At 40.7% G+C, this 26,576-nt stretch overlaps 1 protein-coding gene across 1 annotated transcript in view; it reads left to right on the forward strand.

Moving 5' to 3' along the window:
* The window catches only part of Fyn (FYN proto-oncogene, Src family tyrosine kinase), a 195,528-nt gene that overhangs the window by 155,310 nt on the left and 13,642 nt on the right, over window positions 1-26,576 (forward strand). Inside the window, exons 8-12 of the mRNA XM_013032792.1 lie at window positions 139-288; window positions 3,385-3,540; window positions 6,845-7,024; window positions 8,897-8,973; window positions 9,075-9,228. Of these exons, the coding sequence (XP_012888246.1) occupies window positions 139-288; window positions 3,385-3,540; window positions 6,845-7,024; window positions 8,897-8,973; window positions 9,075-9,228 (717 nt within the window). The remainder of the gene's footprint in view (window positions 1-138; window positions 289-3,384; window positions 3,541-6,844; window positions 7,025-8,896; window positions 8,974-9,074; window positions 9,229-26,576) is intronic.

The following is a 26,576-nucleotide window of genomic DNA, read 5'->3' on the forward strand; positions in this document are numbered from 1 at the left end:
TGTGTGTGTGAGTGTGTGTGTGTGTGTGTGTTGTTGTTGTTGATAATTACTGGTCAGCATAATCAGGTAAATGAGATTAATAAAAATGAACTAGTACTCAAAAATGCTTGACATTGCTAATGTTTGCATATTCACCAGGTGCCTATTCACTTTCCATCCGTGACTGGGATGATATGAAAGGAGACCATGTCAAACATTATAAAATTCGTAAACTTGACAATGGTGGATACTATATCACCACCCGGGCCCAGTTTGAAACACTTCAGCAGCTTGTACAGCATTACTCAGGTAACCTTGATTCTAATTCCTTATTGAACGGTTGGATGCTGGAGGACATGGGTAGGCCCAGAGCTAGAGAGGGAAAGAGGAGGGAGAAAAGGTATTGCAAATAAACATAAAATCCCTGATGAAATAGTTTTCTTTGCCAGCCCTTAATAGTGATGCTGGCTGAGAGACATTATTATTTTTGTTCCACCACCGTTATTATTAGTTCCATATGTTTGTAGGAAGGTTCTATAACATTCTGGTTCCCCAAGTAGAAAACTGTTTTATTTTCTTCTTCTCCTAAATATCTTGCAAGTTCTTTTCTCACTCCCCTGATTATGTAATTCAGATTGGCAAAGAAAGGGAGCAGTCACCGGGGGGCCGGCGGGGAGGGGGGGGAACTGGGGGGGGAAGGTGGCAGAGAGAGGGAGGACAGGGAGGATTTCTGACTGGGCAAACATGGGGGTGCTGCAGAAACACACTGGGCTTCTCCCAGCACTTTCCACCCAGCACTACTGACACAAGGCTGCACTAGGATTTTATGCACCTAACGAGCTGAATCTGCAATCTATTTATCATGTTCTACTTCCTAATGAGACTTAAAGCACATGTGACCCACAGCTCTTACATCTATTACATCTATTGTGTTACATCTGCTTTTTTAAAAAGTACATTCGTTATTGTTCTGACACCCAGCTGTCACCATTATCTTGTTGCTCCTGGAAACCTAATTATTAGGTATATAGGTGTTGTAGCCTGTGCATTCTATTCGGTAATGTGGCTTTGTGTGCTAAAATGCTTTCTCTCCTTGGTCAGCAATTATATCCCATTATACAATGCATGTGCCTATGTTGATATACATATAAGTACCAATGTATAGATTTAGGTCTATGCCTCATTAAGCCCTAATGAAGGCTTTTGTATGACGCATAAATATATTTTATATTGTTCTTCACAACAGTGAAATGACTCCATAATAACACACTCATTGGAAAACATTTGTGTCTGATTTTTTAGCATAAAAAACCAATCTTTTGAAAATGACAATAGGAGCAATTGAAAAAAATTAATAACACACTGAAATAATAGTTGATTTGGGTATTTGGCTAACTTGGTTGAGGTGGAATCTAGTGAATTATTTGAGAGAAATGGGGCAGAATATCTCCCTGAGCTTACCTGATATACTCAAAATGTCTGCATGTTGTAAGAATTTTTTCAAAAGCTGAAATATGTTTTATTACAGCCAAACATCAGCAGGATCCCCAGGGTTTTGGGATCATTTGAAAATATTGTGCTGGAAAGGGCACCTTAATAACATCGTAAAGCTAGAAGGAGAGAAAGGATATGAAGAACAATAGACATTTTTTTTAATCTCAGAAAAAATCCATCTTGAGTTAGATTTGTTTTTATATTAGCTTTTGCGTTTCCCCCCCTTTCTCTCTCACACATAAAATGCCTTTGAAATATTGACACATAAATAATTTCCTGCCTAAACATCTCAGATTCTGATTCTATCAAACAAAAAAGAATAAAAAGTAAGTTATGGCTCCCTGAAAAGAAACAGTAGCATCACGCTTGCTTTCCTGGATCTGAGGGCCTTCAAGGGACATGAGGGTCTTCATCCACCTTGCAAGCCATCTGTGCAGCTTTTGTCCCTTCTCTGAGGGACACTGCTGTGTTACCTCTTCTTATCTGACTGATTCTTGACTTGACATTTAGTCCATTTTTCCCTACCTTTTCTAGATTCTAATAGGTATATTCTTTTTTGTAAAAACAATACAGGGAGTGAGAAAAGCTTCCCCTTAACCTCCAAATGATAACTATTTTCTCTGATTTTTCACATCAAGTTTATGCAAATGTTAGTTTCTTTTTTTCTTTTTATTCAGACTTCTAACAAGAAGGTTTTTTTAATGGAAAAGAACAAAGATGCAATACAAGTATATATGACTAGATAACAGAATCAGAATAACAAAGCAATTACTAGAAAAATATGGCATGTGTCCTCCCCCCCCCATCACCACCAGATGTAATCTTCAATCTTACTAGGGCATGACAGTTCAGTGTTCTGTGAAAGCACCTTGTACGACAGTTACAATTTCATACATCCTTATACCAAAGCAATCTCCTATCCTCTAAATAACAGAGGAGAAAAGGGATAGTCGTGCTGACGTTCTTTGGTACATACCTGCTTTTTTTAAGTTCAGTGAGGGTGCTTCCAGGATTCCACAGAACATATTATTCGCATATTAGACTAAAAATGATTTTCTTAGTACTTAAACAAAATCAGTCTATTTATACTATGATGGAGTCCACGGACTATATCATACCTAGGGATACAGAGTATTCTAAACTTAAAATGTCTCCTATCTCACTTCCAAAGAGTGTTTTGTTGCACTATGTCAAATCTTCAAGGTGTGTGTAGGTGTCTGATGCAGCACTGTCTGAGTATTGCTACACCACAACAAGCGTGGGGCTGCACCTGTGTGTGTTGTTGTTGTTACATGTGTTCTGCTCTTCTCTCCCTCTCTCTCGCTGCTGCCCTTGCTCCATCAGAGAGAGCCGCAGGTCTCTGCTGCCGCCTAGTTGTTCCCTGCCACAAAGGGATGCCAAGACTTACTGATCTGTCTGTCAAAACCAAAGATGTCTGGGAAATCCCTCGAGAATCCCTGCAGTTGATCAAGAGACTGGGAAATGGGCAGTTTGGGGAAGTATGGATGGGTATGCTGAGACTCAGTTATTCTATTATTAAGGTCTTCGTTTGGGAATCCCAAACATCAAAGATGGAAGGTGAAAATAAACGTTTTGCGTATAGAAAGTGTGAATTCTGCCTATGGGAAATAATCAGTTTTATTTTGACTTCAAAATTCTGCAGTGTGCAATATTAAGTGAGGAAGATTGACAGAGGGCTCAGATTATACTGTGACATGAACCTCAGTTTGTAAATCAATACATGGAACAAGTAATGTTCCAGCCTTCATAAAATGTCTTGCCATTCATTGCCAGCTGCAAATATTTGTTGAATGTCGCCCCAAAGGGCAAGTCACCTTCCATCTTTTCTAGTGCATGCATGATTATGGATTGTAAGGACTGTGTTTTCTTTATTAATTCCCTTTCCCATAGAGAAAGCTGATGGTTTGTGTTTTAACTTAACTGTGATTTCATCAAGTTGTGCTCCACAAACTTCTGGATTGTCTAAAGATGCTTGGGAAGTTGCACGTCACTCGTTGTGTCTGGAGAAGAAGCTGGGGCAGGGTTGTTTTGCTGAAGTGTGGCTTGGTAAGGCAGAGGGCACATTTTCTGTTTGGGCTGCATCTCAAAGCCAATTCAAAGGACAATTCTGAATGCATACACAGCCATTGGACAAGACTCTTAACCTGGATAAGTAGATGGGCACAGGCCATCGAGGTTTCAGAAATGGTAACTGTTCTATTTCATGTGGTTATTTAAGTACCTGCAGAATTGGAAACCCAAACACTACCAATGTGGTATGTTTTCTTCATAAGAAACAGGAAAGTAAAATACTCTGTATGGACAGCCATAGAGAAAGACTATGAGTGTTTTGCTTACCAGGCCTGGGACTGAATCCTTAACAACCAATTAACAATAAACAAGGGATTTTTTTTAAAAAAAGTATTTATTTAACATCTTTAAGCTTCAGTCTTCTCATCTGTAAAACTGGAAGGAAACTGCTCCATAGGATTGTTTGAGGATTAGATGGGACTAGTCTCTAGCAGAAGTATATATCCAGGAGACATGTTCACTTCTCTTTATTTGGTTGTTTGATAAGGCCAAATGTACTGGCCTTTGAAATTACTTTTATATCCCCTTTGGGTCTGTTGCAGCTTTGTACAAAGACAACCCATGAACTTAGGTCCCACCTACAAACCTCTGCCAGTAGCAAGACAATAATAAAGCTTATCAACTCTCCCTTTCTCCTTTCTTAGAGTGCATTTAAGACAATATAGAAAGGTAACTGTGGCTGTGTGTGGGCATAGGTCTTCAGATGTGAAGAGCATTAAAAGAGTGTATACAGTTGAAATGCAAGCAGAGCGTGGCAAATAGTAAACACTACACAGATTTATGTAGGTAGATGGATGCAGAGATAATAGAAATCCACTCAAATATATCTATACATTATTATTACTATTATAGATCAAGTATTTAATATATATTCATATGACCTCCTTCCCTTTTATCCACTCAATCAATAATTGAATTGTAGGTAGTAAGGATGTCAATCAAATCACACAATAGAATCAGACGTTGTAAGACCAACTTTTTTTTCTTTTTTTTTGTCGGTCATTGGGCTCTGTCCCTGTGTTCTTCAGCTCAAGGTGAGCACTCTATCACTTGAGCCACAGCACCACTTCCGGTTTTCTGGTGGTTTATTGGAGATAAGAGTCTCTCGGCCTTTCCTGCCCGGGCTGGCTTTGAACTGTGATCCTCAGATCTCAGCCTCCTGAGTAGCTAGGATTACAGACATGTTCCACCAGTGCCCGGCTTCTAAGACCAACTTTGAATTATGGCACAGTCCACTGAAATTTTATTTCCCATGGAACATAAAAACATCAGCCTTAGCTCATGCCATCAGCATCGAGATGGATGCCTTCACGGTTACCAGACTGTTAGTAGAGGGGAAGATCTCACTATTTAAATTTTGGGGGTACAAACGCTTAAATCACAAAGTGCTAGCTCGCTCCAACCAGCAGATTCCAAGATGACAGATGAAGAAATACCCATACAGTGATCATTCATATCTCAGAATTTTTAATATTAAATAACTAATAATCCAATACCACCAGGAGGCAAGGAATGAGTTAACCCATAGATATGGTTAAGCCTAAGATGTCTTCTCCAACTCCCACTTTTATTGGTTCAGACTGGCCCAGGGCTAATGTAAGGGAGCTACAGGAAAAAATAGATAAAAGGGCACATTTGAAGAGGTAGATGATAAAAAAAAAATCAAGAAGCACTTAAACAGTTTCAGTATAGGATCCAGGAATTTCCTCACTAAGTTAAGTATATTCAGGGACTTCTGTTGTCTTTTGACAGGAATTAATGCAAAAGATTAAGCACTCATAATTTTGTGACTGCAGGCATGCAACCAGGGTTTTCTAGTGGTGTCATTTACAATTCAAGCACACCTTTACATCTCCTACAGCCAGTCACAGTCCCCACAGGGCTCAAGGATTTCCACAACAAAGAACACTTGCAAATTGTCAAATTTCCCATTTACATTTACAATATTTTATGAGATATAAATGAACTCTTCTTTAAACCACTGGTTCTTTCGAATTTATGCTGTTTATAGGTCACATGTAATTATATAAAATATATTTTAACAGGATAACAAAAACTGCTCCAATTTTAAAGAATTCTTAGGTACTAAAATGATTTTTTTTACCCTGCCTTCCCTTTCAAATAGAAAATCATGTAATCTAAATTGACAGATTTTTCTTTTTCCCTTTATAAAACTATCCTTCAAAGTCATAGGATTAACAATAGAATGCACATTAAACCCAGCGGGATTTTTTTGTTGTTGTTTTGTTTTGTTTTTGTCAGTCATGGGGTTTGAACTTGGGACCTGGGTGCTGACTCTGAGTTATTTTGCTCAAGACTAGCACTCTACCATTTGAACCACAGCTCCATTTCTGGTTTTCTGGTGGTTATTTGGAGATAAGAGTCTCATGGCCTTTCCTGCCCAGACTGGCTTTGAAGTGTGATATTGAGATCTGAGCCTCCAGAGTAGCTAGTAGACGTGAGCCATCAGCACCTGGCTTTACTTTGCTTTTAAATTTGGGAATCAAAAGAGACTGAGAGAGAATGCAGTTCCATTCCTATATTTTACAGATGAGGTAACTGATCATGATCATAAATTGGGCCTTGCCTTTGGATCATCTAGACATATTAACGTGTGAAGCTGAAATATTCTTAACCTGTCATAGCTGCTATTTCATTTCCTCAGCCCACCTAATAGAAGCTATTGTTCTTGTGGCTGGTCCTCAGGAAGCCTGAGGAATGTGCCTTACCTGAGGGAGACACAAACTCCTTGCTGGTGCTTATCTGCATACTTAGTTCACCTCTTCAAGGACACAGTCAAGTAACTTAATCATTTCGCAGACATTTCAAAGCCTCAAGTCAATTTCCCAGGCATCATCAAGATGTTGGCATATTTTTTAAGTAGCAAACTCCATAAAATAGAACTTAGTCTGATTTTTCCCTGGCTCATTCTATGACTTAAGGATGGTTATGCAATCACCAGCCCTTTTCCAGGTCCTGTGGACAAGGATCTAAAGCTTTGGGCATCAATTTGAAGCCATATGATAAACCAGAAAAAGAAGGTCATATGTATTGAATAGGACAAAAATCAAAGGAATAATTGGACATATCCATAAGTAAACTCACTTTTAATATTGAAATACTTGACAGAGTCCTTGCAATTGACTCTCTCTGTTCATAAAACCATATTCTATTTTTTAAAACCTAAAACCTAACTTTGTGCAAATAGCTGCTGATGAAAATTTTCTTCCCATGGAAAGAATATCTTTGATTTGACTTTAATGTTGTGGGCTGTTTATAGGTACCTGGAACGGAAACACAAAAGTAGCCATAAAGACTCTTAAACCAGGCACGATGTCCCCTGAATCGTTCCTTGAGGAAGCACAGATCATGAAGAAGTTGAAGCATGACAAGTTGGTGCAGCTCTATGCGGTGGTGTCTGAGGAGCCCATCTACATTGTCACTGAGTATATGAATAAAGGTTGGGCAACACTGCTCCCTTCACCTCACAGTGCCTGACAGGGTGTTTCAGAGAAACATATGGAATTGCCTGCTTGCTTTTTTTCCCTTGATTTTTGCATGAGTCAGAGAGTCCCATCAGGGAGTGTCATGTGGACACACTAATGGAAATCCTTGTAAAACAGACAAATGTTGCATTTACCCCCCAAATCCTTGTGAAATATAATGTCCTTTTCCTGTTGCACATGTCAGGAATGTTCCTCTTCATAATTTAAATACTCAGTATCAGAGGTGACACAGAGAGTTGTGATACCCTGCTGTGATTTGAATACAGTAACTTCTGTTAAAATTTATTTTTGTATGACTGAACAATTAACAGCAGATACTGGTCTCTGAGCTAAATTTAGTCCTCCTCATTGCAACACCTCCCCCAACAGACACAGACTCTCTTCTTAAATATCGAATGAAGAAATAACATGTATTTTATCTCCCCCCCCCATCAGTGTGTGCACATAATGAATGTGCATGTGTGCATCTTTAAATCAAACCAATATTGTTGGGGATTGGGCCAGAGATTATTTTGTTTTGGGAAAACAGATGAACCAAACAAGAAACAGCCTTATAAGGCAATGGATTGCACATCAGAGAACACCAATGTAATTTTTCTCTTCCACATATTTTCTTTTAAGATATAATTGGAATTTTTTTCTTGGCAGATTGTTTGCCCTTTGTATCCAAGGTTATATTGTAAATAAGTTTGTGATTAAAGCATTTTTTAAAAAAAATCTGTGATGGCCATCATGAGCCTGCAACTTCTGCAAATGATTATTTCTGCCTTGGTGCTAGTTCCAAGTCTCCTCACTCAGCTTTATGAAGTGGCTCTCAAGGACTATCTATTCTGCTTCAGATGTCTGACTCAAATCTTGGCTGGCTGTGATCTAATTAAGGGAGGTGCTTGCCTACCCATATTCCTCTGATATGTCATTTTTTTTCTTTGATTAAAAATCTGTAGATAATCTAAGCTGAATGAGTCACAATCTTTGCCTGGTGCTAAAATCACCTGGAGGTCTTCTGAAGGCACAGGTTTAGGGACCTGACCTTTAGTGTTTGGGACTCAGTAGATCTGAGATGGGGACCTATGAATTTGCATTTCTTGTTAAGTTCCCTAGTGATGCTATTACAGCTGCTTTTTGAGGACCTCATCTTTGGACTTTTTTACTGGGCTGTATATTTAACCCTTTACACAGGGATGATTAAGGAACGAGATTAAAAGGTGATAATTTCTCATGTCTTCATCTTTGTGACTTAGAGCAGATTGAATTCCATTCCTCTTGTTTTAGCAAAATTTTGCTATTATCCTTAAAAATGAAATTAAGGCTGTTTATTTTCAAGAGGTAAAATTTGCTTCTCAAGGCATAGAATGTTTCATGTTTTCTAGGTTAGCTTTCTTTTTTTCTTAAACCTGGTTTTGAGGTGGGGGTTGGAGGTGTAGCTCAGTAGTAGATCATCTGCCTGCCCTCAGTTCAACTAACAAACGAAACAAACCAACCAACAAAAAACAAATCCTGTTTTTTTTTTTCCTTTGATATAATCATTCTAGTAAGTTTCCTAACACAGGGGCGGCCATGGGTTATGCATACCTGTGATTCTCAACTACTTAACAAGTAAAGGTGAGAGGATCATAGGCTTCAGCTGGCTCAGACCCAAAAAGAAACACAAGCCGTATGTGAAAAACACTAAAAGAAAAAGGACTAGGAATGTTGTTAAAATGGTAGAGCAAGCAAGAGGTCCTGAGTTCAAGCCCCAGCAGTGTTAAAAGATAACCAAACCCAGCCATCTGCTGGAAATTTTTGTCTTTCAAAATAATTGAAATTGTTTCATGCTTCATTCATAGGAAGTTTACTTGATTTCTTAAAAGATGGAGAAGGAAGAGCCCTGAAATTACCAAATCTTGTTGACATGGCAGCACAGGTAGGTCCCAGAGTCCTTTGATTTTTGCCCTGCATGTGGTGCCATGTAAATCCATCAAGTCATTGTGTAACATGCCTGTCTTCTTTCCTGGATTTGCACAGGTTGCTGCAGGAATGGCTTACATTGAGCGCATGAATTACATCCACAGAGATCTGCGGTCAGCAAACATTTTGGTAGGGAATGGACTAATTTGCAAGATTGCTGACTTTGGACTGGCCCGGCTGATTGAAGACAATGAGTACACAGCAAGGCAAGGTGAGCACTTGAGCAATGATGGCTCATGATGGCATCTTTGCTAATAGCTGCTGCACCTTTTTCTCCTTACCTTCCCACTGAAAAATAGTAGAAACATCCTTCAGCAGCGTATTCTGCTCTTTGTTCTGGCAGGAGTTTAACAGCTCTGCTGTAGTGGGTCCAGTCGATGGATGAGATGATTTTCAGCATGTAGGGTGTGCACTCCTGACAGCATTTAGGCCTAGGATACTGAACTTTGGGAGAAGGAAGACTCTAGAATCTGAAGAAATCTATCAAGTAATAACTCATTTTTCACTTAATCATGGTCCCAGCAGAAAACAGGGTGCACACTCAAAATGAAAAGGGGCACAGAGGAGTCTTTTACAAAGCAATCGGCAAGGCATTTGAAAAAGAGAAGAACAGGGCAGAGTATAGTGACTGAGACCTCTTAGAAGCAGTGGAGCTGAGACTTGAAAAGCAAAGAGCAGGGAGTAGGCAGCAGAAGCCAGTGAGGAGGGTTTCCTGGTAGAAAGGCTACAGCAATACATGAGGGGGAGAGTTAATACACACCTCACTCTGCAGCTGGCCATCAGGTCTTCTGCCTTGCTATCCCAGCCAGAAGCCCGAAGTGTCCATTGCAGAGCCCTCAAGAGTCCAGAGCAGAGAGAAGAAGGATAGAGAGAAGATCTAAGGGACTGTTACCTAACAGTGTCGTCCCTCAAAAACTCCTGCTTTTTTTCCTCATCTGTCTCCACCCCAGCCCCTACAAAGGTTCATTGAAATAATAAGTATAATATATTTACACACCAAACCCGCAGCCAGTCCATTAGGGACACTTTTGAGGAGTTCCTACAACAAGGAATAGTTCTGGGGGGTAGTCTTCTTTCCTGTATATTCATACAGTACCACGAGGTCAATTTGTGGGGTGAAGTAGACTGTAGTCAAGTGTAGACTCTTGTGTAGATACTAATGCTTGCAACTGAGGAGAGGGGAAAGTTTCACTGGTGTTGGTAACCCAAGCATGGTCATTCCAAATCAGATTGAGCAGTAACTGACTGGAATATATTATAGGGTAGTGTTTCTACTAATTTCATAGTGGCCATATCTACAGTTATTTTCCTTCTCCTCCTCCTCCTCCTGTAAATTCTCCATTTCCTGCTATTCTTTCTTCCTTTTATCTAACTTGAGTGATGAAGGAAAATGTTAAACTAAAACACTGGCCAGTACAGATACTTTCTGGAAGCTAAATTATGTGTTGGTCAGACATCTAGCTATTTGAATATCCCCAACATGTGGCAGTTGTTGTCCTGGAGCCAAATGCCTGGACAGTGAGCACACTTGCATGCACACGCTCACATATACACACACAGAAGCAGATGGCATGCCGTATCTCTAATCAAAGGCACACTTTGATTGGCACTGGCAGTGGAGAAAGGAATGTGGGTGTGATTTTGAGGCCAGGTCTGAGACCTGGCCCTGAATGCACCCCCCAGCTCTGGAAGGAAAGTGAGTGAAGGTTGTAAGACCTGAATATTTGATTTAGGAAAGGGTTCCAGTAGAGCCAGGTTTTCTTTTTGTTTTCTTTTGTTTTGTTTTACCAGACTTCAGACTCTGGAATTTGCAGTTAACACCCTTGAACTATCTAGTAAATGAGTGGCAGGCCAGAAGCCCCCATAGTGGGGGCTGTGGCAGGGACTGTTGACAGGTTTGGTTCTTAGTTACACGTCATTTATTGGGGTTGAGGTGTTTTAGGCAGGCGTCCTGAGTGAGTCGCATCCCTCACTAGCCTGCTCTAATGTCAGCTGCCACAGACCTCAGCCCTGGCTCTGCAGCCCTGCTTGGCAGTTCTCTGTCCTAACAGCCTTTCTGCCAGCTTCTATGGTCACGCCCCCAGCGGCTGTCTGAATTCCTTTCAAAGGACCCGCCTCAGACCCTTTGTTCTGCATTTCCTTTATTTGATAACCAAATAGAAGATTCCATTCTTCTCTCAGAACATTTTTTTCTTCTTTTTTCCTTTCCCAAACATCTTCAAATGCGTGCCAGATACAGGAAAGAGATAAGTAAAGTAAATTAAATGCACTGAACAAATAGGAGGGCATGATAATGTAGAACAAAACCTGCAGAGCCCTAGGATTTCCAAAGAAATGAAATGATGCTTTGCAACAGAGCACAAGGAAAGTGCCATTTGGCAAGGGTCGGAGGTGGGAGGTGGGAGGTAATACCCCCAGCCTGTGAGGGGGAAGGGACAGATTCAGTACGAAGGAAGCAATAGGAATAGACTGCAAGTGATAGTGTCTTGTACACAGCTACTAAATAGCAAGCCCAGAATTTGAATCTAAGTACAGCCTGGCTTACTGCTTTTACCCTCTCTTAAGCTATTCAGTCTCTTTCAAGAGTGATTGAAAGAACAGAAAGTAAATATAGAGAGGATTAGCCAGAAGTCTCCTTTCCCCTTTATTTTATAGGAAAGTTTTAGAGGGCACCTTCTAATGTCTATGTACTTGAGGATTTCAGACTTTGATCTTCCTGCTCTGGGACAACCCAGCTGTTTGTGAAATTCCTCCCAAGTATCTTCCCTGCCTTGGCTTCTTCACAAAGCAGGAAGGGCCTGGCATGTATCCGCTGGTGCACTCTGCAGATGGCATTCAGGCTACATGCTGAAGTTTCTACAGGGGATTAATCAGCTCCTTCAGACAGCTGGTCCATGTGCCTAATAATATTTGCAAGTTGGGTTTTATGTTACCCATGGGCCACAGCTATGCCACATCTTGATTATGACAGTACAGGCAGTGTTCAGAAACACATGCCAAACACAGATATTTTAAGACCATGAATGACAATTGTTGGCAAAACAGTTGTGCATTTCTCATCTCAGGATGCTCTGAAATGTCTGTCACCCCCTGAGCAGTGAGGTATGATTGTACAGGGCACAGGCACACTTAGGATTGGAGCTGTCCAATTGGTCTGTTCCTTCATATGTTCATTTCCTCCTACCATCTCCATCTTACTTCCGCTCTCCCACCTCCACCTATCCCTGAGCTGTAAGCAGAAGCCCCATGTCAGAGGGGAAGTCAAGACCAGACCCAGCACTGGTAGCTCATGCCACCAGCTATTCAGGAGGCTGATATCTAAGGATCAGGGTTTAAAGGTAGCCCAGTCAGGAAAGTCCATAAGACTCTTATCTCCAATTTGCCAGCACAAAAAAAGAAAGAAAGAAAAAAAAGAATAAAAAGGAAGTAGAGATGTGGCTGATATGTTAGAGTGCCAGCCTTGAGTGGAAAAAAGCCAAGTGAGAATATGAGGCTCTCAGTTCAATCCCCAGTACCAGCTTTTTAAGAAAAGGAAGAAGCCTAAAACCATACAGGGGTAGTCATCAAGCAAAGGGAGGGACAAATGAAGTTAGGCAGAACAGGTCTACTGACCTGGAGCTATTTAATTTTTCCTATTTCAGATTGCTTATCCGTAAGAAGGGAAGGCATCTTACTTGCTTGTGCATGTTTTTTTTTTTACAATTAAGTGAAACAATGGGTATACATGTTTAACTTGGGGTCCAGCTCATAAAGAGGTAAATCAATGTTATTACTGTTATGCGTGAGTTGCCGATGCAATGGAAAGGCTCAAGTGCTATTCAGGAACAGGAAAGAGGAGTCAAAGACTTCCCAAGCAGATAACTATAGGTCATCATTCATTGGAATGGAAATACCAACAGCATGTTGGAATGAGAGCTGACGTTCAGAGGAGGAGAATGAAGTTGGTTTGGGGTTTGTCGAGTTGAAGGTGGCTGTGGTGGTGCCTCCAAGCCCAGAGAGGCCAAGTGAGGTGTTATTGCTATAGCTGTCCTCTCCACCCTCTGGCCCTCCCTTTGTATCACCTGCACCCCCACTCAAGATTGGCTCATAGTCCCTTCTCTACCAGGATTCCCAGAATCCTTCCAGAGATAATCACAGCCCCACATGGACCCTTGACACGCAAGTGTCTTCCACACGTGTTGTCTTCATGCACCACACCTGTCCTGTGACTACCAGCCAACATGTTGCTTCCTGAGACTCACAGCTCCTCCAGCCATCAGTTCCTTCACAGAATACATGAGAAAAGGTGGAATAATTCTCCACAGACTTGTAGTTGTTTTTTGTTTTTATTCCTTTCATGGGCTTTCAAGTAGCCAAATGCTGACTAATGTTGCTTTAAACATATCAAATCCAGATAGAGCAGACTTGGTTCAGTGGAAATGTTCTTGTTTTTTTATTAAGCCATAACATACAGTAAAATGAACAGATCTGAAGTGGGCAACTCGGTGCATTTTTTTGTATGTGTATGTATATACCTGAAGTTACCCCCACAGAGGAAGACAGACGCCAAAACACCCCCTCATTCCTAACCTTGTCAGTCATAGCCCCAGAGGGAGTCACTGTTTCCCTTTCTTGTTGTACATTAATAGCATGAATAGTAGAATATTGTATAATATAGTATATGTGGAAGAGTAGAGTTTTGGTAGCATGAATAGTAGATTATTGCTTTTGTCTGGCTTCTTTCTCATCAGTGTGTCTGTAGATTCATCTATTATTGAGTATAGCAATACTTCTTGCCTTCTCATGACTGACTAATATTCTACCACAAATGGATCATAACTAGCCTGTCCTGTTGTTAGGGACAATTACAGATAATTTCCATCATCCATTGAGGCTATTATGAATAAAGCTGCTGTGGTGGTTAACATACACTCTCCTGTCTATGGAATTGCTACAATTGGAAATGCTGGTCACCAGGAGGGCCTAGGTTAGCAATGGTCACTGCCTCCACAGATTTGGTGAAGGGAGAATTGTTACTGTGTCATTTATTGGTGTTGCCCCTTGCAAGCATGGTATCCTCTGACATATGACTGAACGTTTGTGAGCTTCATTTTTTATCATCTCTAAAATGGAAGTAATAAAAAAAGATTACCTCAGATAATTAGTGTGAGAGTTAAATGAGCCATCTGTAAAGAATTTTTGAAGGGGTTATAAAAAAAATTGTGTGTGTGTGTGTGTGTGTGTGTGTGTGTGTGTGTGTGTGTGTGTGTGTATGCCAGAACCAGGCTTGAACTCAGGTCTTCACCTGCTCACTCAGCCTGTTTGCTACCACTTGAGCCATACCTCCAGTCCAGATATTTGGGCTGGTTAATTGGAGTTCCATAGACTTTTCTGCTCAGGGTGGCTTCTAACCGAAATCCTAAGCTGTCACCCTCCTGAGTAGCTAGGATTATAGGCATGAGCCACTGTCGCCCAACTTAAAAATCAGTTTGTACAACCTTAATTTTTGTGATTGACATGTTTCTTGGAAAAGATCTTTATTGCCTTGAAAAATTAAGAGAAAATTTATTTTAATCAATAGAGAAATAAGAATCTTTCAAAAGAAAAAATATGTGTCATTATTTTTTGGACTGAGCTAGCCCAATCATCTGGACAGCGATTGCTCTGATATTGCCTGCAAATGACTCTCCACCTTAAACAACTTCAAGTCAACTATAGACACTATGGACTTGGGAAGACTTTATTTTTATCCTATTAACTTGTGTTGCGAACTTTCCCTATCTCAGTACTGCTCATGTTGCGTTTAACCTGACCAGCTCTGAGTTAGCAGGCTAGCATTCTCAGCCATTTCTCATGTCAGCATATGTGCACTCACATTTACAGGCACGTCGGTAACAATTCTCCTGGGTATCCATGGAGTCAGTCTCACTGCTGCTTTATAAGGATAATTTGCCCTGAACACCAGCAAAGAGCCTTCATGGGCATAGAGCACATAATAGGTGTTTATGAATATTTGTGTCACAGCAGTGGAGACATGATCTCCCGCTCTCTGAGCAGTGTGCATAGTGCTCCGTGGAACTCAAGTGTTGTAAGAGCTTCTCTAAGAGCCTCCAACACTAATAGTTCTTTCCTTGGGGTTCTATGCACATTTCAGGCTTATCTTTGGGAAGTTCTGGAACTATATTGATAGTCTCATGTCCAGATGCCCATTTTATTGTATTCTGAGAGCATTCCCCAGCCTCTGAGCCTCAGATTTCTCTTCTAGAAAATAAGGTTAGTATCAGTCACCTTTAAGGTGCCTAAGGACTAGCTGCTGGTATTGTTTACTTCTTCCTCTCCTCCCAGCTGCACTTTGCTTAGTATCTTTTTGGATAGCCAGACCTCTTTTACATTGTTTCCCTTCCAAGATGACAAGGCCTGGATTGGTTGAGTATTACCTATGAAATGAAATTATTTTACTTTGAATCGTATCATTGTCACTATTTTGCTGTGAGACATTGGATGTTACTTAACCTCTCTGAGCCTTCATCTCCTCTGGAAACATGTTGCACCATCATTCCCCCCTCACACACACAGACACATATATGCACATATTCCTGAGTGGGCTTTCATGGCCCACTCATCTGATCAGAGCTCCTCCTGTACAGAGGATCTGTCTAGATAACTCTCTCTTCTTATTTGAATATTGTGAAGAACATAGAATTGTTCTACCCTTTTGGTTGGTTGCTTGTTTTTTGGACGTTCTAAATGGCAGGACCTTTTCCAAGGACGCAAATGTGGCAACTACAAAATATTTGATTCTTTGGAATATATGAAGAAATAGGGGTATTTGGAACTTTGTAGAAAACGGCTGGTTTGTATATTAAATAGAAGAAGAAAAATGTGTCTGTTCAAATGCTCCTAGTATTGTGGATTTAAACTGAATGGATTATTGTCTGGAGGAAAATTCACATATAAATTAGACTTGGAAGAATTCATAATTGTTACAGTTTTCATGTTAATTATTTCATGTTAAAAATTGTTGCTGCATAAATTAACACATTCTTTCTTGGAGAACATATTTTAGAAAGATTTGTTACTTTAATAACTCTTTGTGTATTAGAAATCCCAGATGCCTATACTAATTAAATATAATCAGATTTTGGATTCAAAAGCACAGTAGCCATTTAACACCAACAGGCCAGCAACTCGGTTGACAAACAGGAAGCAGTGGAACCTTGTTTCTCCAGATTCTGAATTTTCACAATGCAGAACCGTGCATTTGATTCCTGTCCTTCCTTTGTATTACAACTGGGTTTATTAAACTCAGGGCACCACTTTCTAGCTCAAGGGCTCCTGCAGAATTATTAATCAGCTGCCTCTGAGGCCCCTGTAATCAAGTGGCAGATCAAGGCTGATCTCGCCAGGAGATGCCCTCTCTCTGCCCCCATCAGCACATGAATTTCTTGTTCTCTGTCAACAACAGCATTGCCATTCCCTCACAGTGTGTCGTGACCTGAACAGCAAATGTCAGGGGAAGAAAGGGGGGAGGAAAAGCCCTATTAATTATTGAATTTAATTTTTTCCATGCTAGAAAAGCAATCCATCCTTTGATGCACAACAAACCCTTTCCAATGCAGGCATTGTTTCAAGTACAGAGCAGGAAATGTGCTTGTTCCCAGCTAGAGCCATGAAAAGCCACCAAGAAATGACCACACTAACACACCCCATACCCATGAGAGGAGTTTGTCATCCCAGGGCTGCCTGGGAAGAGGCAAGGACTCTCCAGCAGCTGGCCCTGCCCTCCCACAGCAGGGTGTTCATTCCTGCTGAGAGTGAGCTGAGCTGTGAGTGCGCTTGGACCACCCTGTTGTAATGGAGCCTTCCAGAGCCTGAGTTGTCACCTCTGTCACCAGACAGAAGTCGCCTTATTTGTATTCAGCCGACTCAAGCTTCAGGCTTCTATAGGTTTCAGGGAAGGGCTGCTTTGTTTATCTGCCAAGCTACCATGGTGCTGCAGGCCTAGATTAATAGTCAGGGGAGCAAGTCAGACTAGCAGGAAAATGGAGATGAACTGTACAGAGTATCCATTTCCCTTCTAGAAAGGATGTGTTGAAAGGCAGATTAAAATGAAAGGGGACTTTAAACCACCTTTCCCTAGCCTGGTCTCTCTTTTTAAGATTAGAAATATTTGGAGAAAGGAAGGAGAGCAATTTCTTCCACTTCCACCGTTGGGTAGCTCTCCAAGTCTGCCTGGTGTCAGGACAGGTCACTCAGCACCAGCTGCTCTAAGCACCTTTCTTCTTCATCTGCACAGCCTTCCCCAGCAATCCTGTTTTGTGTTCCATGTGAGCATTTCCCCTTTGTGTGCTGATTTGGGCAGAGCCACTTGGTGGATGTCTGTGAATGGTCAGGAATACGTCCTTTGGACTGTGCATCCCACGTTTCTTGATAATTGTCAAGAAGGAAGCAGATGGTCACCCTCTGTGATTTTAAAGTGTGTAAATAGGAACTGCAGACTGCCATCAAACATCAGAAATGTCACTTGGCTTCCTTGTCTTGCTTTGCTGGCAGAAAGAATCCAGCATTTGCATCATCTGGATAATCAGGCACAGGCAGGGCACATGGAAACTGCTCGTGGTGTGAAGCTTCTTCCAACCAAAGGAGGGTGCTTATTTAGCACAGTGTTGGTTGCCCCCATTGAGGTCCCATAGGCATAAACACTGTGCCAGATTGTAGGCAGAGGACAGTATTTCTAAAATGGTACTTCTGTGTATCCTTTCCTGAACTTTTTAAAGCCCCCAGCATGATGCAAATGTTTCCAGAACTTCCCCAAAACCAACTGCTATTATGCTGTCTTGCTCAGTGTGGCCTGACTGACTCAGACTCATTGCCCTTTCTGGTGGTTAGATCAGTTTTATTTTGTACTTCATCTAAAATGTCCATTTATTGCTCAGGTGGGTTCTTACCCGACTATGACCAGCCGCTGACCAGCAGCCTTCTTGTCTTTCTTCTTGTTCTCCATTGACTATCACAGATGTAGTTCCATCCTATTGTCACTATGAATCACAAGTTTTGTTCTAATAGTCCTTTTTTGTTCTTGGAAACCTAAAAGACAGAAGTGGAATTGTTGAGAGATTGGAGTTCTAAAATATTAAGCAGAGTTCATCCTTTCCTCAAGTCTACCCCTAAGACAGTCCTGTAGTACAGTCTACTCTTGAGGGCAGGTCACCTTGGCCATGGTCAGATTTTCTTAGTATTTTAGAAAGGGTACTCATAATTTCCATTAATTTCACTCTTTGATATGGCCAATTATCCTTGATTATTGTCACTGGTTACCATTATGAGGAGAGTGACTGGAGTCACAAGCCATCCAGTATAACCTGGCTTCATCTTCTGGCTTCTCTGGAACCTCATGGTCTGCATAGTGTCATCTTCAAGTAAGAATTAAATTCCCCCCACAGTTTACCTTCCTGCCTATCCAGTGTGGCTGCAAGACCCCAGGATTAGTGCCCAGAGTTTAGCCTTACCCCAGCCCTCCCCACTGGCTGAGTTTGTTTTCTCCTCTTCTAGTTTGGGGCTAGGTTCTAATATGGGTCTTCCATAGAAGCCCTTCTTCTTGCCTTCACTGTTGGAATCTCCCTGGGAATTTCCTCACCCCTCCCAGCCTGAGTATTCCTTCCATGGGCACACTCCAACCAGACTTTAGGGCTGTGCCATACTTCATAGTATGTTCAGGCCCAACTTCTGCCCTTAGCTTTTATCTTCCTTGGCTTAACTCATACTTACTCCTTCTAGTCCCCAAGTGGAACAACATTTCTTTTTCCTCTCTGTCTCTTTCCTCCTCAAACGCCCTCCCATGGCATTGTCAAATTTTAGATGGAATATTAACCCAACCCATTGTACCACTGACTTCTCACTTATTTTTATTTTAAAAACATGGCACTAAGCCCTTATGAACTTAAAGTGGACATTTCAGCAGGATGTGTCACCAGGGATAACTGAACCACTCTTGTATTACTTCAGAAGCAATTGGGAAATTTGAAAGGCATTCCCTTGGCCTAGTGTAAAAACTTTGAACTTTGCTTTGACAGATTCCACTGAGTTTGAAATCATTGTGTTTGAATAACGACAAAGTTTCAGGTCAGGTCAGCTTTGACTTTTCATGTAAGCAGGATATCCTGTCCTAGTCCCGCCTTGTCGGTTTACCTCCCTCCCACCCCACCCCCCAATCAGTTTCCTGTCACTGACATAGTTCATGATTCCTTTTATTCCCCAGAGTAAACAGTACTGCACATTTTTTTAATATTGGGCATAATAATTTACAGAGGTTGTGGCTTTAGAATTAAAGAGGGCTCTGGGTGGCTCTTCAGAAAAACAGATCTATTGTTGAAGCTAATGCCTTTTCTCCTAAAAAAAATGCAATTAGTACACAACTTGTCTTCTCTGTAGGGAGGAATTGATTGTGTTTTGTACTGTTTTACTTCCTCCACTTTGGCCCAGTCTTTTAGCCAAAGGGGATTTTCTCTTGAGACAGGCTAAGGAATTGACCTGATCACCAGAAAACAAGGCAACAGTCCAACTCTCCACTAAGAGAGCTGGGCGCCACCAGGCCCCTTCGAGCCCCTGCCCTGCCCTGCCTGCCTCAGGGAAAGACCTGGGTGACCCTGCCTCATTTCTTTGTGGCCACCTCCACTGGTACCCTTGCTCCCTGGTCACTTCCTCTTGTCTCTCCCATGCTGCTTTCTTCCTCAAACCAGTGCCACCCAGTGCTCTGTTGATTTGCTGTGAGCTCTATTCACCACCCTGGTCCCTACAGCTACCTGTAAACTCCCAGGACAGGAGGTACCCTGTGATAGTTTTTTTTCCAGAAATGCTTCATACTACACTGGGCATTAATTGACACCCAGTAAATTATCTGATTGAGTGATGTGTGCTGTTTTTTTCTACCCCCCCCCAATGTGTGCTGTTTTTTCAACCATCGTTCCCTCTTGAAGTTTGGATAGCTTTGGCGTTGCTGGTGGCATTTGTTAGCACAAGTCAGTGCCTTTGTATGTATGACTGTCCAAGTACAATCATAGTTGTGCATACTTAGTTTATTTGTACATAGTTTCCTTAGCTATTTCTAGGTACCAGTAACTGTGAGGAGACCTTCCATCTATTGTCACTTTTTCTACAACCTTGTGAGGAAATTTTTATCCCTGAGTTAGAACCAGAGAGACAGATAGTAGGGAGGCCTTGCTGATCAAGCATGTGAGCCCAGGTCTGCTTGACTCTGAAGCTCTTTTCCCAAATGACCATATTGCCCTGCCCTCCGCAAGTTACCACTCAGTTCCAACTCAACCCAACTCTGGGCCTCTTTGCATTGTCACTGAAGAGCAGTCATTCCTTGTTTCCTAGCTAACTCACGTACACTTACTGCAGAGGGGGACTTGAGAACAAAAGGGTCTGTAATCTTTAAAATTTGAAATGCCACCACCATCATCTTAGTGCATAAAGACACTTCAAATACAGCAAGTACTGACTCAAGATGTGCTTCTAAGATGTAATTAAGCAGTAGATTCCTTGGCCATTAGAGGTAAAGGAACACCATGACCTGGAGTAGATCATCCTAACAATGAATTTGGCTAGTCATCCTATTTTACTTAGAAACTGAGAACATTTGGGTCACGCAGGCCTAAGAGTATGATTTTATTCCTAATAATTCCCAAGTTAAGAATAAGTTATTAAATTATTACACTCCTCTCATTACTCTTTTCTTTGTTTAGAGGAAAATCTGTGTAGAGGAAGATGATTTATTTTGCCAGCAGGGTATTGGATAAATTGCTGCCTGAGTTGGTTCTTCATTCAGCTAAAACATTTATTGCGTGGTTGCTGTTTAACCAGCTTTAGGCAAGATACTCTAGAGCAAAGTAGGCATGGTGTACAGTTTCCAGTCTCAAAGGATTTACACTCTATTTGCAGATTTATAAAAACAGCACATATAAGAACTAGTAGATAGCTATGGTGGAGGCCCGGGCGTGACAGAAGAGTGTACAGTGTTTAAATGCTCTGGCTCTGGATTCAGTATCTTTCCATACAAATCCCCTTTCTACTATGCACATGGGTACTTGAAACATCATTTTATCTTTCTCCGTTCCATGTTCTCATAGGTAGAACAAAACTAGTACTGTCATCTGCCTCATATTTGTAAGGTGCTTGTATGATCCCTGACAATTAGGCAGCACCTACTATCTGTTTAGTTATTGCAGGAGTTGGTTCACCCAGCATTAAACTGCTGCTTCTAGCATTCACTGTTGGTGAATTAGCCACATCTCTGCAGAGTGGACTTATCATGCAGGACTGCAGGAGGGAAGTGGAAATTGAGCTGAGTGGCTGGAAGGAAAGGTAAAATTCCAAACAAGCAAATTCTTTTGCAAATATAATCATACCAGGTACAAGATACAGGTTATAGGAAAGCAAACTAAATTAGATTAACTATATATACTGGATGGAGCCTATATATCTGTTCCAAGGTGGAACAGATATGTGGGTCCTTGGAAACAAGGTGGGACTTTGATTTAATGTAATAACGACCCTACTATATCATTGAGGAGGTAGACATGAAGCTGTAATTTATAAAGTGGCTAATGAAAAAGGCAGTGAGTTGAAGGCAAGGGGCACAGCAGGAGGTCTTAACAGAGGTAATGAGCCAACTCCACTTTTGGCAGTGAGCTTAAACAGGAAAGGACAACTTGGAGTGATATGTCAACGTGGGAAACAAGATACCTTAGTGACAGATTAGATATGAGACCTTTAAGAAAGAGACAAGTTACAGCTTTTTGTATATTTTCTCCCTTGCAGAATGGAGATCTGAACAAGGATAGTGAATAAAAAAAAAACCAAACTGAAACCCATGTGAATCATAGAAAGTCAGAGAGAATTAACTTTATAATTTATCCATAAACCTTAAATATAGTAAGGTGATTCGTGGAAAGGCATATGTAGATTTGAAATAAAGATAAGACTCCTTAAAGACTTTGTCCCATAGATATTTGGAAATAAGGAACCAAGATGAGAGATGGAATCTGAATGGTGTGTCCACCCCTTCACAAAGCATGAGAAGCAGGAGTAGTCATAAGAGGAGGGTATATTTCCTGAGAGAGTAAGTGGAGAAAGATGTCTGGAACGCTCAGGCCTCTAAGACACTTGTAATTAGAGTGGGAGACTGAAGAAGAGAATACAGTGGAGACAGAAGAAATGCTTGAAAAGAAAGGAAAAACACCAGGAAAGAATAAACTCTACAGAAATAATTCATTTCTCTTGGAAGCATTTGAATTTCACAGGGGCTTGGCGTTTGCTACCTTCAACTCCTTTTTTCCTGAGACTATGGATATCATTCAGGTTTGAGGGATAATCTGATATAGCACAAATGTGATACTAGCCACTAGTTAAACAAACATGATGCCATGACTTTGGAAGCATGGTCTACCCAACTGCTAATTGCTTGTGGACACCTGTAGGCGTGGAAATGTCATGATGGCTTTTCAGTTTTGAAACTTACAATGCTTTCATATTTGTCTCATCATCAGTCATTCTCAAAGTAAGGATACATGCTGCCTTCCATGCTTTAAATCAATAGAGAAGAATGAGGTAGCGGTCACCATGTCTCCACTCACCAGCTCCAGTGGCTTCCCATCACCATTAGGACAGAAACCAAAACCCCTTAGAGTACCTTGCAGAGCCTCACAAAAGCTGTCTTTGTATCCATTGTGTAATACTTGGTTGTATCTTCTATATCAATAGTAGCCATTCATCTATTTTATATTCTTTCCAAACTAAGCTATTCGCTCCATATGAACCTTGCATAGGGCCAAACTCCAGAAGTATGTAAATAGAAAGAGAGAGCAAACCAGCTCAGCAGTAGGAAGGTTGTTTATTGTTGGGTTTTGTCCACAAATACAGCTGATAAACCACAACTTCCCCATCTTTCACTTGGAACATAGATGGTTATTAGCTCAATTTCTACTAAGAAAGATCAGGGCTCTAGAAGGTTGAGATGACTGGTATCCAGGTATTAGCTTTGGCTCCAGCCTGTTAAGGAAAGGATCTGCCCCCTTCTCTTGCTATGAATATCCCAAGGGCTCTTGCCACATTATTTTCTGCTACTATAACCACTCCTCCTCCCCACTGCAGCTCATGAACTGTCCCACACTCCCCTTAAAACAGTGTCTGTGGCTCCCTCTACATCTCTCAGAGGGACACTCACCCATTACATTTGACACAAAACTGCCTAGTCTTCCAGGTGTTTTTAGGTTTCATTAGTATGTAGGAGGTGCTTTTCCATTGTAATAAGCAGTTCTTAGCTTGCCAACAACTGCATCCATATGATGACAGATAGTGACACTGGTGCTGCCACCAAGGACAAAAAGATTCATCAGAGACCAAGAGACTAGTAATAAGCTCTGTGAGAAATCAAGGCTATTTTACCTGAAAGGGAAGATGAGATGGCTAATCCGCTGAGTACTTAGTCATCTACTCAGTACTACTACAGAGTCTTCTGTGCACCAGAGACCGAGCTCAGTACTGGAAATAGACCAGTCACAAAGACATTCCATCCCTGGAGGATACCAAGACACATTTTAGATGACTCGTACTTCAGTAGATAGTAACATAGAGAAAGCTAAGAAACCTATCCCAGTCTTACTGGAACTGCTGTTCCCTGTACAAGTATCACTTTAGACCAAGAGAGAAAAAAGAAAAGGAGTTTGCCACAGGGTGGCAGTGGAGTAGGGACTAGTGACAAGAAAATTGCCTGTCCTGTGGCTCTAAGCATCTGGGAGCTGTCAGTTAGAGAAGGCCAGTGCAGAGGTCAGATGATGAAGGGAGGGGGTCAAGGACACCAGAAGAGAAAAGGTGTGGGAGAATGATAAGAGACTGGAGAGATAAGTAGAGCAAGACTGAGCTACATAGATCTGATCAGAGACCAGGCAGGTAGTGACTCCAGCAAGTGAAGACTGGAGTGGGGGTAATGAAGATTTAAGGCCTGTAATCCAAATAAAGAGATGATGGTAAAGGGCAGAGAAACTAGATTTATTGTGTTACCTGGGCAGCTGCAGGAAAAGCAAAGTAAACCCTTCTGCCCATCTTCAGAAATCTTTAGGATATAGACATAAGCTTTAGGTTTGACTAGACAAAGACTGGGGGGGGGGCAAGAGAAGAAGGATATGTATAATTATTAAATAGGCTTGGTCAAAGTGTGGCCTGGTTGATGATTATGGGGGAGGGGGGTTCTAGAGAAATCTTTGTCACTGTCATCGCTTGAAGGGAACAGTGATGGTTAGGATAAATAAGACATGGTTGCCTGGTAGATGGTTTGTCCTGAAGACTAATTCAGCTATTCCTTTCCTTTGGGTAGTTGCCTCCATCCTTTTTATAAAGATGTTACTGACCAATCCCATTCTTCCTGGAAACCAGGGTGATTGCAAAGTAAATGCAGACAGATACAAAATGGAAGAGAGGATGCCACCTTTTCTCCTACTTTTAGTTAATTTGTAGGTTCAGGTAAGGTGTCAGTGCTTTTCAGCAAAAAAGCAGTTTAAATACTGATATGTAAATGCATTGTAAAAATCTTGCACATCTTAGGAAGTTAATAAAGATTAAATTTATATAAATCCTGCTAATAAGTCAAAGCACATATCTAAAAATGATTTCTTGTCAGAGATCCATGATATCAGTAATATTCTCAATGTTTACCTATTATTCTCTTTATTTTAGACTATAAAATTAGAACATAATAAAGCAGACCAGTGCAAATGTCTAGTACATTGTCTTTTTTAAATCTGAAATTACAGAATATTTCTCTCAGAAAATAAAAAATGAGATTGTATAATATCACCACCCCATACATCTTCACCAATGTTGTACAAGTCCAAAAAAGGAGAAAAACTCTTCTTGTCATTCTTATTTAAAGGATCATCTTCACTATAGAGAAAGATGTTTTATGTGCTTTGGAGATGGTCAGAAATTTCTAAGCCATTTGGCTTGAGAGAGCTTTAAATAGGGAATGAATTTAATGTACCTTTAATTCTCTCAAGTAAGAGAAATCCAGCTGAGGTTTGATCCAGGACAAAATCTGCCCTTAACACTAGAAAATCTGTCACATTAATCCTCCTGGCTCAGAATGAAAAGCTGAGAAACAGAGTGCCCAGGATAGAATGACGTGCCTGGACAAACGCTTTGAAACAAACTTTAAAACAGAATGACTTCAGACAGTACCAGGTCTTGGTGTGGAATCATCAGCACTTAAGAAAAAGTAATTATGCTTGAGAAACATAGATAATTAAATGTAACATAGTGCATAAAAGTAGAAGAAAACTATAGCTTAACTTTCCTGCTCCAATAATGTGACATACCACATAGAAAATAGTAGAATTTGTAAAATTTCATTTCATACTAGCATAGAAGAGATGGAGAGAAAAATTATGTCACCAGAAAATGACAGGCTAGATTTGCTAAGATTGCTATCATATACTGTATTTAAAGCAAAAGTCTAATTGCTGTAATTTATCATACTTCTGGATATTAAAACCTTACTGATTTAAAGATTTTAATCATTTGCCATTTTTTCTCATAGTGACTTTTTATAGAAGATACTATGAAAATTTCTGATTTCATCAGCCTTTGTATGATTTTTAGGAGCTCCTATGCATAATTAACATATTTTAAATATATAATTGTGTTTGCGAAAGTAATAAAAATTCCATGTATATTTCTTTTAGTCTGTTCAATGGAAGTTCTGGAACTGCTTTGTAATTGCAGAGCCTAATATGTGAGAATGTAGGCTGTTAGGCCCACTTTTAATTCCCTCTGAACACATCTAGAATTGTAAAGAGCAGGGTGCACCCCCACCCTTCCTTTAGGTTTGTACAGATGTTTTTTTAGGGATCAGAGAAATTTGAAAGACATGATTCTACTGACTTTGGCATGAATTTGCCCCTTAGTCTAGAGAAAAGAATCACTGAGATAAGGCCTCTTCAAAAGAAAAGAAACATTAAAAACATTAAATTATACTCTGTCCCTTGATTAGAAAAAAAGGATGATACACAATAGAAAAAAAAAAAAAAGACTATCTAGGATAAAGATGACCACTACAGGGAGAAAGGGTGGAGGAAAAAAGATATAGGCTGGAAAATAGCCAAAGGCAAAATTATTTCTCAGCTGTGGGTGTGGGAAGCCTTGGGGAAATAAAATCCATTTCTATTTCAACATAACTTACGGGCTGCATCCAATTGTCTCCACCCTGGGAGAAGGTTGGTAGTTTGATGGATTTTGTGCACCTCGTAAGACCAAACTATGATCTTATATACCAGAGTGCTCATGAGGGTAGCTTGGCGATCTAATCCTGTGCATTTATTAAAATATAGCATTATTTCCAAACAAAAGAAGCAATGTACAAATCAGTTTCCTAATCACCTATTCCAGACTAAACCTGCACCACCATTCCATGTGGTCATAGAGTCAAGAAGCCAGCTTCCACCCCTTTATTCCTCTTTGCCTCTTTCCCTCCAAATCTGCTCCCTAGATGTTACCTCCAAGACCTTCTCCTTTCCTTGTCTCTCA

This window comes from Dipodomys ordii, unplaced genomic scaffold (assembly GCF_000151885.1).
Source record: "Dipodomys ordii isolate 6190 unplaced genomic scaffold, Dord_2.0 Scaffold157, whole genome shotgun sequence".
NCBI classification, from domain to species: Eukaryota; Metazoa; Chordata; class Mammalia; order Rodentia; family Heteromyidae; genus Dipodomys; species Dipodomys ordii.